The sequence below is a fragment of the Aphidius gifuensis genome, linkage group LG6 (genome assembly GCF_014905175.1).
Source record: "Aphidius gifuensis isolate YNYX2018 linkage group LG6, ASM1490517v1, whole genome shotgun sequence".
NCBI lineage: Eukaryota > Metazoa > Arthropoda > Insecta > Hymenoptera > Braconidae > Aphidius > Aphidius gifuensis.
Window position 1 is genome coordinate 4,339,915 of NC_057793.1, and position 14,755 is coordinate 4,354,669.

General features: G+C 23.7%; 1 protein-coding gene across 7 annotated transcripts in view; it reads left to right on the top strand.

The window, feature by feature from the left end:
* The first annotated feature begins 2,197 nt into the window (after nucleotides 1-2,197).
* The window catches only part of LOC122858973, a 29,646-nt gene continuing 17,088 nt past the window's right edge, over nucleotides 2,198-14,755 (top strand). For 3 of the 7 annotated variants that reach the window (XM_044162252.1, XM_044162251.1, XM_044162253.1), the window contains exons 1-3: nucleotides 2,292-2,695; nucleotides 6,447-7,145; nucleotides 14,273-14,529. In XM_044162252.1, the coding sequence (XP_044018187.1) occupies nucleotides 6,737-7,145; nucleotides 14,273-14,529 (666 nt within the window). In that variant the 5' untranslated portion in view covers nucleotides 2,292-2,695; nucleotides 6,447-6,736. Of the gene's footprint in view, nucleotides 2,696-6,446; nucleotides 7,146-14,272; nucleotides 14,530-14,755 lie in introns of all 7 variants that reach the window. The other 4 variants (XM_044162250.1, XM_044162254.1, XM_044162255.1 and 1 more) reach the window with 3 other exon arrangements.

Sequence of the window (14,755 nt, forward strand, 5' to 3'; positions counted from 1 at the left end):
CTCAGTCAAGTTATATATTTATTCCGGAAGGCGTTTCCCTGGTTTTTTTATCTATTCTGTTTCCTGGCATCGATTGAAAATTCTCGTACGTATTATGTACAAATGGCACACATTCTTAAAAGCCAACGAACATGCTTACGATGTACATGTACTTTGTACTTCTGGCGCCAAACATTTTTATCTTTTTTATTTTTATTTTTCTTCATTCGTTGGATGGTAGTAGTTGCAACCGTTTTGGGTCGTTTCCCGTTTTTTTTTTTTTTTAACTTCCCAAACCCTTGAATTTACAAATTGCATGCCAAATCTTCATGGACAAAGATTTTCAGTGCAAGAAAGAAAAGAGTTTATAATAAAAATAATAAAATAAATACATTAATTTTTTACTTTGTCAAGCTTAAACATCACTGTTTTATTTATTTTTTACTCAATGTAAGCTTTTTTTTTTTGTATGTAATAAATAATAATAAAGAGCTTTTAGAAAATTTCATATAACTCCTTGCATTTCTAAACAGAGCTCAGGTGAAAGTTTTATTAAAAAAAAAAAAAAAACTTTTGGCGACTGTCCCATGTTAATTTTTGTCTAACAAAAAAAAATTCTGTGCCGTCTCGTTTGTTACTCGCATGATCCAATTTGTATAACATTTTTTTTTTTTTTTCTGTTTTTTCTCATATAGGTAAAGTTTGTGAAAAAAAAAATACGTAAATAAATTGATACAAATTTACATCGTCGAGGTTAAAAACTCGGTGAAATATTTTACTTTTCGTCTTATTTATTTTGATTTTTTATATCATATATAAAAATGTTGTATAAGGTGAATAAAACTTATATATATCTATCACACTTATGGGAAATACATGGATATTCACTTGAGACATCTGTAAAATTTGATTTTATTTTTTCAACTTTTAGAAAAACCTCTGTGTCATGGAAATTTATAAAAACACAGTCACGTATCTTTCATTTCCATATCAATTTTTTCAAATATTTTTTTATTTTTATATTTGACTTTTATTCTATCCTTTTTTTTCTTCTATTTACATTGTATTATTTTTTTATTACTTTTTTTGTATTTTAGCTTCTATTTTTTATTTATTTATTTTTCCTCATTGTTGACTTCGGGTGGTTTGCCAAGTGTCGTTACCATGGATTTTTCATACGCAAATGCCAACTAACAATTTTTGACGTATACTGAATTACATATTTAATACATCCACCAACAAATGATAAAATGATAACACAGTTCATCAAATGAAAAAAAGAAATCAAATATTTATGTGAATAAATAAAACATACAAGTAGAATAATATACAAACTTGAATGTCAAAATGTGTCGAGATAATTTTTGTAATATCATTATACACATAATAATAAATAAGTAGAATATATTTTTTTCAAAGAATAAAAAAATAGTCATACGCATGAGCATAAATAAATAGAAAAAAAAAAATATTCATCTGCGTAATAAAGTAATATAATGTTTAAAATAAAAATTCAAAAATATCAACAATTTGTCACCTTTTATATTTATTTAATAAAAATAAACACGCAGGTCATTTCTTTATTTTATACATCTATGTTTATCACATTTTACCTTCAATCTAAATATCTAATTTACGTTGCACAATAAATACATATACATAAACAATTCAACTTGTTATAATTTATTCTAAAAATTAAATGACAAAATTATTTTTTCCCTTTATTTATTTTGAGTTGGTATAACACATATGAAATTTTTTTTTGACAGAAAAATCTATTGATGAAGGAAATCAATATATGACGTCAAAATAGGGGAAGAAAGCGAGGTCATTTTAATTTAGCATTTTACCCAAAAAAATCTAGTTTATTATTTATTAAAAAACCAAATTAATAAAAAAAAAAAAAAAAACGTAAATGAAATTGAAATTATTTAAAAATTAAAAAAAACAATTTGGGTAAATATGGAAAGGGGATAAATTTATAATTTTTAATATAAAGCTATAAAATGATTGTCTATTTAATTAAATATAAATTAAGCGTGTTATATGTATGTGTATTTGATGATAACGTCTTGTTAATAATAAATTATATTCGAAAATTAGAAACGTGTACATGAAGGTCGACAGGTAATGTATATTTTTTGTCACAGGTGTATATGTTGCGTGTAAAAACATGACAAATATGTATGTATAATAAAACCAAAAAAATTTTAATGCTAGAAAAAGAGCTTTTGTGATGAAGATCACTTGAATGTGGGCGACTACAGAGAGATTGTCCCGCTAAACTAGTAAAGCACAAGCAACACAAGTCAGTGGTGCGCGGACCTCCGTGACGGGAGGACGTCATCGGTGTTGTAAATTTATTTTTAAATAATAATATTAGAAAATAATAAATTCCAGTCATTTATTAAATAATTATTTGCATATAAAAAGTAAAATTATTTTTTAAATAATATTTAAAAAATATTACATAAATTAATTAAGCTAGTATTTTTTCTTTTTCGAGCTTTTGAACTTGAACTGAATTTTAATTATAATAAAAAAATATATAAATAATTATTTAAAAATAATTAATTAATTAATGATTAAATATTTATCCTTTTATTTTTTTTTTATTTGAGTGCCCTGTTGACTTTGAAAAGTTAAAGAAGAAAAAAAAAATTTAATACATAAAAGAAACGAGCTTTTTTTCAAATCAGCTAAGAGAAACCAAATGGTAATGTATATTTTTAAAAGTACTTGTTGATAGTTTGAATCTCTGTTTGTTTATTTTTTTTTTTTTTGTTAAACTTATATAATTAATTTTTTAAATTTGTTTTTTATTGTAGTTTTGTTTACATTGATTAATGAGATTATTTTTTTGGAAAATAATTGGTAAGATTTATTTGATAAAGAATTGGGGATAAATGAGTAAATTTGATGGATTTAACTGGAAATTATTGATGATTTTAATTAAGAGTAGATTTTCGTGTCAAACAACTTTTGTATATAGGCATCTTCTTTTCCGCATTCACTGAATAAAGTTTGCCATTAGGGCTTGTCAGTCTATGTATAGCATAAGTATAATTAAATCCACTCTGAATATTAAATGTTGCCAACTTCTTGACTTCGTAGTCGTATACACTCAAGTTCTCTTCATGTTTATTATAAATATATGTACACAACAATTGTATATATTTTTTTAAAAAAGTTCATCAGGTGTTTGTTTTTAAAGTGGTTTTCAAATGGAAATTAGAAAATATATATATTATTTTTATTATAATATAAATTTATTTTTTTTTTATTTTTCTTTTCCCCTTTGGATCTAAATTGAATAAAAATTTTTGTGGTTGCTTTATAGCATTTGTACAGGGGATATCTTGTAAAGAAAAAAATATATAAAATTATTTTATTGTGAAATTTTATATCTCTGATAATATAGAAAGTTTGTTTGTTACTTTTAAAAGCTTTTAAAAATTGATTTGAAACAATTTTTCAACCGGAAAAAAAATTCAACACATTTTTTTTTTATTTTATCATCTAAAGGTTGAAAAATACTAGGTTAAATTTTCAGGTGGAAAAAGCATGAGGGGATTATTTATTTAATTTTTAATTTTTATATTTACTCTTTTTTCACTAAAGCAGTTGATGTATTTTTTATTTTTTTCATTCATTCAAAATGTCGTTTTTTTTTTCTTGTTGTTTCATTATATCTTTATAAAATATTTCATTGGATGACATTACAAGATTAAAGTATCAAAAATACTTGAAAAAAAATATTGGTTATCATGATTTATAAAAAAATTGAACCTTATTTTTAACGTGACTTGAATTAGTGATGATAAATCACGTGTCGTCTTAAATTTTTCATCCAACGCTTATACAAAAATTCCATGAAATAAAATAAATAAAAAAAAATATTTATCTTTAATTAAGATTAATAACATTGAATTATCGATATAAAAATAAAAAAAAATAGTTTATAAAACTTTGTTTACTCTCAGTTTGCCAAATTCATGATTGAAATTTTATTTATCCAAAGATATCATAACTCGATTAACTCCAAACTAAGTAAATACATAAAAAAAAAAAAATAAATTAAACTTGATCTACGACTTGGTGCATCCACATGTAGATGTAAAACAAGCACAAAAAAATAAAATAAAAATGCAAGATTTAAAAAATAAATGTCAAGTCAATGTTCTCAATGTATAAAATTTAAAATTTTTGTGAATTGCAGTGTGAATATATGTACAAGTAAATATGATGGTAGAATTGAGGTCGAGGATATTCGAGACGTGGTCACTGAGTTTTCCGTCGGTTGATCTGTTGATATATATACAAAACTCGAGTACCATCAAGTCAACTAACATAAGAGTGGCGCACATTTGCTCTGAAAATATCTATGAAAGTATTTTTTAAAGTCTGGTCTTATACATATACATGTATACCATGTAATTTAACTTGTAAGTGCAAATTTATATGATGAAAAAAAAAAGAAAAAAAATTTATGTCTTGCCAATTGACAAATTAGCTTTTTACTTGATGCTACAGTGTTTTATTATTTATTTTTATTTTGATGATTCTAAAAAGCCACATATGAATTTACTTGGGATTAGTATCAATGTGGTCATATAACTATCCAATTATTGTAAAACCCACGAGGATACATAGGTATACAATATACAGCGAGTTTCATAATAACGATCCATGATGTCCATGAGAATTTCACGATATAATTTCAAACTTTCAATGTATATAAATAACATTTTAGAATTGTATTATAGTTGTCTATATAGTGTTAATTTAACACGTATACATTGACATAAAACTAATGACAAAATAAATAAATAAATAAATATAAATTTAGTAAGAAAGCTGAAGTGGTAATTCACTCAGTCAAGACTTTTTGGTATCAGGTATACACACTTTTTTTTTTTTTTATTCTTGCCATCTAGTTTTTAAACTTTTCTTCTTCTTTCTAAACTCAATTTTTTATTTTTCTTTTTCTATTGAATTTTTAAAAAACACTCACAATACCCTGAATTATCGAAGTTCATCGTGATATGCTAGAAAATTTTTGCTCTTAAAACAGATGAAAAATAAAAATTATATATTGAAAAACGATTTCAAGTTTTTCTTTATTTATAAGTTTGAAAATTAAGAGAATAATGAAAAATAAAAACAAGTGAATTGATGTAATATCATATTAAAATGTATTTTTTTTTTTTATATAATTTTAAGTGAATACGTATGAATTGACGTTGATGATAGTTTCAAGGCCATCACACCTGGCTCAAAATCATCAAGAAAAAGTGACTTTGCCCGGTAACAAAATAATATGTTGCCAAAAAATTTAATTGTCCGTGAATAATATTTAACAGCCTTCAATAAATATACGATCGAGTCATTAAATAATTTTTAACTTGTACTTTTTTTTTTTTATTCAAAAGACAAATATATTTTTTGTATCTTCTTTGATGTTGTTGAATCTTCGTTGAACTTTATATATACTTTTTTTTCTTTGAATAAATTATGGAAATATATTTTAAAATTTAAAACTACAGTGCTTTGAACTGACAAATCAAAATGAGCAAATAAGTTAAAAAAAAAAAAAAGCTCGGGGTGAAAATACAATTGGTAAAAAAAATAATAATAAAGAGTCATAAAATTAGGTCGATAACTGGGCGTAAATAGTTAAAAAAAAAAAATCATGATAATTAGTATCTGCTTCGTCAACAACTTTTCTTTCTTTGAAAAGATTTTTTTCTTTTTTTTCATCATCTTGTTGTTGTCTTGTTTTTAATCAAAAAAAAAAAAAAAAACTTCAACTGTTTCAACTATTTTTTAATGAACAATTGTTTTTCAAGGCTATTATACCCTACAATTTACATGAAGTCGCAATACTTGAAACAAAAAAAAAAACCGTGTGAATTCAAGAATATAAAGCTCGTTAGAAATAATAAAAATTATATCAAACTACCTGACACATTTTTATCATAAAAAAAACATAAAAAAAAAACAGAGATATCATAATAAATTCATAGTAAAACCTTTAATAGATAACGTAAAAAAATTAAAATATGATAAAAAAGCTAACAAGAGATATAAAAGAGCCAAGATAATTTAAAAAATTATTATTAAATGAAAGTGGTTTACCTGCGAGTGGACAAGTTGAATTTTTTAAATTTTTATTGAACATATTTCCTTTATCCATCTGGTTTTAATTTTCTAGTTTTCAATTCAAAATTGATCGAGTTATCGGAATAATTATTATCGGAAATATTGCCTCATGAAAAAAGCACAAAAATATTCATTTGAATTATTGAATTTGACAGTTATTCACATACAATCATTTATATAAATAAAACTTCACCCTATTTTGTATATTCATCACATGTCATACAAATTCTATCATTAAATTTATCACAATAAAAAATATATATCTTAAATTTTAAATCTAATATTATTATTATTTTTATTTTTAGATAATGGAGGGTTTAAATACTTGAATCAACAATATATAAATCAATTCAATCCAGATGTAAATCACCGAGCAATATTTAAATAAAAAAAAAATTATAAATGAATAAAGTTTTTTTATTAAAAAAACAATGTTCATTTGGCAATCCTGTATTGGATTAGCATCAATATATGGAATAAGTCACGTATATAAACGTGGCATTTATGTAAACAATGAGTTGCATTCAAAGCGAAATGTTTGCCCTTACAAAATCAGCCATAAGGTTGTTGATTGTAAAAAACTTTTTATTTGGGCATGTACGTTATTTATCCGGCTGAGGACGTCCTTAAAATTTATGAGACACCAATTCATCAACAAATATCATTAAATAATAATAACAATAATCAAAAACAGTGTCAAAATAATAATAATAATAATAATAATAATAATAATAATAATATAAATAAAACTATAAAAAGTGAATTAAACAATAATAGTGATTATAAACTAAATAATAATAAAAATAAAAAAACAAAAAGTGTTGATACATTTAAATTTGGAAAAATACGTATTGGTAGTAATAATAAAAAATTAAAAAACACCAAGATTATGCAAAATAATCGTGGTGAAGAGGGTAACAACCCTCTTAAAGATTTAACACATGCAAATCTTAATGAGCCACTTAAACAACACAATGGAAATGCTCTTAAACTTGTACAAACTGGTGAGTAATTATAAAAAAAAAAAATTAATTGAATATTTGTTAAAATTAATTATATTTTTTATTATTTAATAATAATAATAATAATAATTGTTATCTCTTGTGCAGAAATACATTGAATTGTGTTATACTATTATTTATTTTCTCCCTATATTTTTTTTTTTTATCTCAAAAACAATTCAGACATCCCTTATTGATAAGTATCATTGAACTTGATAGAGTATCATTAATTTAATTTCAAGTACAATACAAATTAAAATGAAATATTTCTTTTTAAAAAATTGAAAATATATATATTTATTTGGTCATTGTTGAAATGAAATTTAATTAATTTACAAGCACATAAATGTAATATTTATTATATATAAGCCACAAACTCAACATGACAAAATTATATATATCTCATTACATTTCTCTACATCATAAATGCATTTAAATATATAAATTAATCATTGATCTAACTAAAACACATAAATTCACCACAAGAGATTGTCTCGTTTGATAAAAAGATTACAGTCTCATGATGAGTGGGTTTCGCATAATCCGTAAAGAATTTTTGGATTAAGATCTGTATGTAACATTTTGACTGGATAAATTTTTTATATTCTTTTGTTGATAAATTATATAACAAACGTAATGCATAAAGAGAAAAAAAAAAAAAAAATTTATCTCAATTAAAATTAAAATGTGTGGTTAAAATGGCACGCGCACAACAACTCTCTCACCTGATCAATATATAGAGCCATCACGCAATTTCAAAACATGCATTATTTTGCGTGCGGTCTATAAAATTCAACCCTCATATCTATCTGCAATACATTTCACGCACAAGTACTGTAGGGACTCCCAAGTCGATCCACATGTGTGATATCATTATACACATACATCAATTATATAAATGTATACATACACACAAGTAATCTGCAAATACAAAAATAAAAAAAAATATATTTATATATACGCTGCAGCTTGGAGGTGTATATATTTTCTTAGTAAATATACCCCACATTGAACTTTTATAAAAATCAAACAAACATTCTATTTTTATTTCTCGCTATATATATTTTTTTTTATTTTCAATAATTATTTATATATGGTTATTATTTTTTTTATATGCGTAAAGGCTAATTTGATCGTAGGGATGTAATTTATATATAACAGGAAAGAATCTTGTTGCCAAGGAAACAGAGGTGAACAGGCAGTGTATTGATTCACCCCACCTGAATTCAGGTCAACCCCTGACTAAATATCTTTTCGCGAATAATAATTTATTTTAATTATTATATACAATTTTTTAAAATAAATAAAATATCATTTAAAAAAATTTTTATTATTTTTTATTATTGTTGTTTTTAGTTTGTTTATTTTATATTTTTTTAATTTTTTTTAACTGCAAATCATGGTATTGCATATGCAACGATCAAGATAACTTTTGCGGTTTATAAATGTATTTTTTTTTTTTTTTTTATGTACAGCTGATACACAAGCACTAACACGTGTATTTTTTTCTCCCTCAAATATATTACGAAATTGACATTTTTCTTTTATTATTAATTTTTTTATTTTATACATATTTATATGGTTTTTTTTTATATTTTTTTTTCCATTTCATGCTGTGAACATTTTTTTTGTTTTTTATTATTTTTTCTCGTGTGGGTGTTTTGGATAAATGTGTGGAAATAATATTAATTTATATATATATTTTTTTCATATTTCAATTTCATTTTTTTTTTTTTCTTACCCTGGATAGAATGCGATATATGTATTTTTTTTTTTTCGATCACGCAACAGGCAACTTAATTATCTAAATAAATCGAATTTTCATTTTTTTTTTTCCTTCGTAAAATCACTCGCTTATATACCACTAATTACTTGAATTGAAAAATTTAATTATACATATTTGATCGAAATTAGGGTGAGGATAAGAAATTATTCATTTTAATATTTACACAATGCTTTAATGAATACAAAAAAATTCTGATGATAATAACTCAAATAAAATTCAGTTAATTAAAAAAATTATTAACTATATAAATGTGAATTTAATAGCATGACTTTAATTTTTTTTATTTCATATATATTTTTTCCTCATGAAAATATATTTGAAAGAATTTTTTTTTTTCTTTTCTTCATATATCATTGTATTTATTATTCTTTGCCTTTACTTGTTTGGCATTCCAATCGTCATTGTTGTTAAAATGTGAATAAAATAATGAAAATGAAAAATATTTATTTCGCCCTAAGGCTCGTTGACCTCTACGTTTTTACAATATTTTTTTTTTTTTTTTCATTTTTTGAATAAATGTCATGCGCATGCTCCTTCACCTGAATATACTATTAAGGATACATCTTTTATTTCATCTCGAAGCTTTTGGCAAAAGGAAAATCCTTATTTTCAATATTAAAATTATATCTTTTAAGTGAAACAAAAAAAAGAAACCTCCTTCATCTATCATGGCTCCTTTGATAATACAAAATATAAAAAAAAAAAAATAAATCAAACGAAAAATATTTCTATTCGAGTTGTCAAATGAAAATACAATCAAAGCAAAAGTATTATATGCCTTAGAATAATGTTTCTAGTTTCAATGGGAGTTGACATTTGATGTTAACGAGTCTGTCACTATACGACTCTTTGAGAAAAAAATAAAAATAAAATACTAAAAATGATAGTGGGATAATTTAAGTTGTTCTTTTACTGCAGACAAAATATATAAATCAAATTATAGTTCCATGACCATACGAATGATATGTTTTTTGGGGTCAAAAAGTTATGACATTGTGTGATTGATATGTCAACTATGTCAAGTATATATTTTACTTTTTTCGTGATGTACAAATTAAAAGTCAAATCTTCTCGACGCAAACAAATATGGATTTTCTAAAAAATGAATTAATCTTATTAAATATTTAAATTAGTAAATGTATATATACATTCGTGTATAATTTCATAATTATAATTAAAGTCAGTGGAATGGATTATTTGTCTACAAACTGATTTGCTTGGGCTTCATATCTCTGCATCACGCAACCACATATTCCCATATATATAATACATTTAGATGCTCCATTATTAACTAATAAGATTATATTTTATCAAACACAATGGCTCACTCGGTTTCATAATTTAAAACAATTATACATCTATTATAAAATACTTATGATTTATTTAAATTATGCATGCAACCACTTTGGCAATTTTTTCATTATCTTTTATTTTATTTTCAACATAATAAGTATAATCTCTATTCAAGAATCAAATTACACGATAAAAACTTTTCTTTCAACAAATAATCTAAAACTTTTCAACATTATAGTCAACATGATGATGAAAAACAAAAAAGAAAGATAAAAAAAAAAAACCAAAGAAAATGCAAAAAAATAAAAAAAAACATACGACACTTGTCGAGAGTTGCACAACTTAAAGAGGTCGAGATGTAGCTGACTTGTTGAAGATGCTGCTGCAAGGCTTTTTCGTAAAGGAAAAAAAATTTAAAAAAATATTTTCGATGAGATAAAAAAAAACTTGCATAACAATTTGCTCAATTTTTTTTTAAATAATTTTTTGTGTGGTTGTAAATAAAAAATTTAAAAAAAATATACTTTAAAAGTCAATAAATTTTAATGAGATATTTTTTAAATTTTATATTAGTTTAATATTTAAATTAGCTTTTAAAAAAAGTATATCAATCTTCATTAAATACATTGATTTTTAATTGCTTGTTCATGTGTATTTTCGTGACACACATATGCTGAATTGTGCCGGATGCCAAACAAAAACATTACACACACACAAATAAACACATGCACACCTATGTATAATATATTTATAAGGATGTATAAATATATCATTTTCATCTGAAAAACTTCCGGATCAAACAACACCTATATATTGACTTGTTTAATTGAAAATCAAATATGCTTGAATGGCTCCAAACATTAATTAATATCAGCAACAAAAACAACCCTTATTTTCTCTATATAAAATTATAAACATATATTTTTTTTAAAAAATTTAATTATCTCCTAATAATGAGCTTTAAAAATTTTTATATTTTATTTTTTTTCGATGGTACATATTGTTGAATATATAATTAATAATTATGGTCTAGCGCGTTCACGATTTTATCGCTGATTTGTTGCATATGATACATAAACAATACACCTATACTGTGATGTAATCTATATATAGATATACAATATGTATAAACATAAATGCATAGTAGACAAAAATAATTCCTACAAATTATTATTCACTAAAATGTATATGTTTAATTTCAAGGCGTAAATAATATGTAGGTTTGTCTATGTATTTTGTTTTATTTTTTTTTTGTAGACTTACGTGTGTCTGCAGAGGGGAAGGGTATATAAACTTGAGGGTTGAATTACTTTAATAGATGGTGTAAATTTATTTAGTTAACTGTCATGTACGCATGCAGCTGTTGCACACGCAAGTCGATGATCATCATCTTGGTCTAGAAAATCTAGTCCAGGTTCGTTGGCACAAATTCAAATTAACCATCTGTATGAAAAAGTAATAAACAGCTTGGTTTTAATTTTTTTTTTTTTTTGCTTTGGTATTTAGATTATTATTTATATTTATTTATTGAATGTACATTTAATAATAGTTAATTCATTTATTTAATAAACGAATTTTTAAAAATGGAATAAATTGGAGTTTGTCAACATGAGACATTGATGGTATCTTGTTCGTCAGATATTTACTTGAGTAATTGTCATTTGTCATTTATAAATTACTTAATTTTAAGTTTATAACTAGTCATTATTTACATTGGTATATTTAACATTATATAATTTGGTACTTTTAGAGTAAATTAAGTTTTAAACTTTTAGATATTTTTATTTTAAACAGACATTTTTTTTTTTCAAACTTGTTCGTAAGTTTAATTGTCAAGTATTTTTATAAAAAAAAAAAAACTTTTATATTTGAAAAGTTTATAAAATAAATTATTATAATTATTATAATATAAATTTAAAAATCATAATTATAATATATTTTCTTTGATATAATAAGAATAAAAAACAATGTATAATTTAATAATAAAAATAAATTTAGCTATTTTTTTTATAATTTATCAAAAAATAAAAAAAATAAAAAAATATAATATCAAGATTTGAGAAATTGAAAAAGATAAATCGTTATTTTTTTTTTTTTTTTCATTTTCAAATCCTCAAGAAAATTGTAGACGTTCATTTTTCATCTAAGATGATCCATTAAATCGTAAACAATTAATTTCAAGTAAAAAAAAAAAAAAAAAAAAATCCAGATAATATTATAAGAAGATATAAAAAAAATTTTCTTTTGAAAAAAAAAAAAAGTTAAATAATATTTAAATGTTATTTTTTAAATTCACTATTAAAATCTTATTAGGTTAAAATTTATTGATATTTCAGCCCTATATTTTTACCCCAGGAGGTGAATAAAGTTATAATATCGTATTTATTTTAACACAGAGATATAAAGCACACTAATGCAAAAGTATGTGCGTCAATTTCAACACTTTTCATACAAAAAATACATGTACGTAGGTGTAATTGAGTCACCTAGAAATTTCATTGCATCGATGATTAACAAGTAAATTGATAAATGATAATTCAAGTTAACTATATATAGATGCCAAAGACGCAGAGAGTTACCAAGATATAAACCATCAAAATATTCTAGTAAAGAAGATTGACATTCTCCATGTTGATACGTAGTTAACTAATGAGCTCAAAAGTCACATTTGCATATATACATTTGAAAACTATATGCATACTTTGATAAATATACATATATACATGATATTGTCTGTATATTTGTAAGTTTATTTGTGTTTGTCTGTGTCAATTTCAAGTTAATTTCATCGATCGATGATTTGTGCTCAAAGACACTCGGCACATAAAAACAAAAAGTAATATTTGTTTGCGAAAAAAAAAAATAAAATAAAATTACCAGTAGTAAATTACAATCAACAAAGAACAAACAATTGAATAATAAAAATAGTAAAATAAATGAAAAAAAAAAAAAAAAGCTAGAATAGTGATTGTAAAAGAAAATTAAGGTACTCACTTGCACCTGTTTTTTTATTTTTTTAAGAGACGTCATGAAAACAGATTGACAGTTTAATGGGTTTTATGGAGGGATTGATTGAGATAGGAATTAAGCTGTCTGCTGAGAATGATAAGAAAATATATATTATTGTCGATCATGAAGCCACAAAGAGAACAAAAGTCAATTAAAAATTGAGAAAAAAAATAAAATAAATATCTTGAAGTGTTATGTTCTATTTTATTTTTTTATAAATTGATTTTTCTTAATTAAAAAAAGTTGTATACAAAGTAAAGACACAAACAGCTGAATGCCAAGAGTTGACAAGAATTGTCTCGAGTGGTTACCAAAGACGTGTTTAACCATTGCATATTAAAAATTTAATTTTAATATTTATTCATACACAAAAGTATATATATAATTATAAATGTTTAACTCAATAGTTATATAGTCATTGTATTTAATCTCGGTTATTCAAGCCAAACTTCATTAAAACTTGTCACAAAAAGTTTTTTAAAAAAAAACAACACACACTGACACAAACGCGCGCATTTATAAATTTTATAAAATTGCGAATAAATATATAAACTGGGATAAAATAATATTTATATATGATCGATATATAGTGTGTGTGATGCCAAACGTATCTGACATTTTTGTTTGAACATTTTCCAAATTGAATTTATGTTTGTCTGCACAAGAGATATATGAGAATCAACCCCTCTAACTTTTAATACAAAATAGACAATCTTATATATATGTAAAATTCTTAAAACAACCAATATATAAAAAATAAAAAAAACTTTAAAAACATTATGTATATTTACGGTTTTTTCATACAGATAAACATAGAATATATCTCATAAAACTCTTGTCGATTTATAGTCTTTTTTTTTTTTTTTTTTTATATGATACTTACTACTATTTTCGTTCTTCATATTTTATTCAAGTAGCAACTGTTTTCATTGTGAACACACTGTGTTTATACATAATATTTTTTTTTCACTTGGGTTAGTAGTTGTTTTTTTATATATTTATTTTATATTTTTTTTATTTTTTTGCTGGAAAAACCTTGCAGTATCAGAGTTTGCCCAGGAGTTGGGAGGAGAAATGGAGAGTCATGCGGCCAACGTGCGTAGACTTGTGGATGAATTTCGTGGAAGATCTGGTGAGACACGTGGTGATGGTGGTGGAATGAGACGTGTTTGGGAAAATTTACTACGACAAGTTGAAGCTGATGCAGCAGCACATCAAGATCTTGCTGGTATATTACAACAGCAATTATCAAGACCAACACTTGAAGCAAGTTTTCATAGAAAATTACAATCACGTAAAGTACGTATATATATTATTGTTATGTTTTTTTTTTACTGACAATGTTAAATTTTATAAATTTTTTAATTATTTAAACATCAAAAGTTTTAATATAATAACGTTAATTTAAAATACAAAACAATAATAATAACAGAATCTCAAATGTTTGAAACACTTGTGCGTAAATAAGTCAAGTGTTAAGTTTAAAAGTTACATAGTTTGAATATGTACAAGGGTTCTTAAAGGT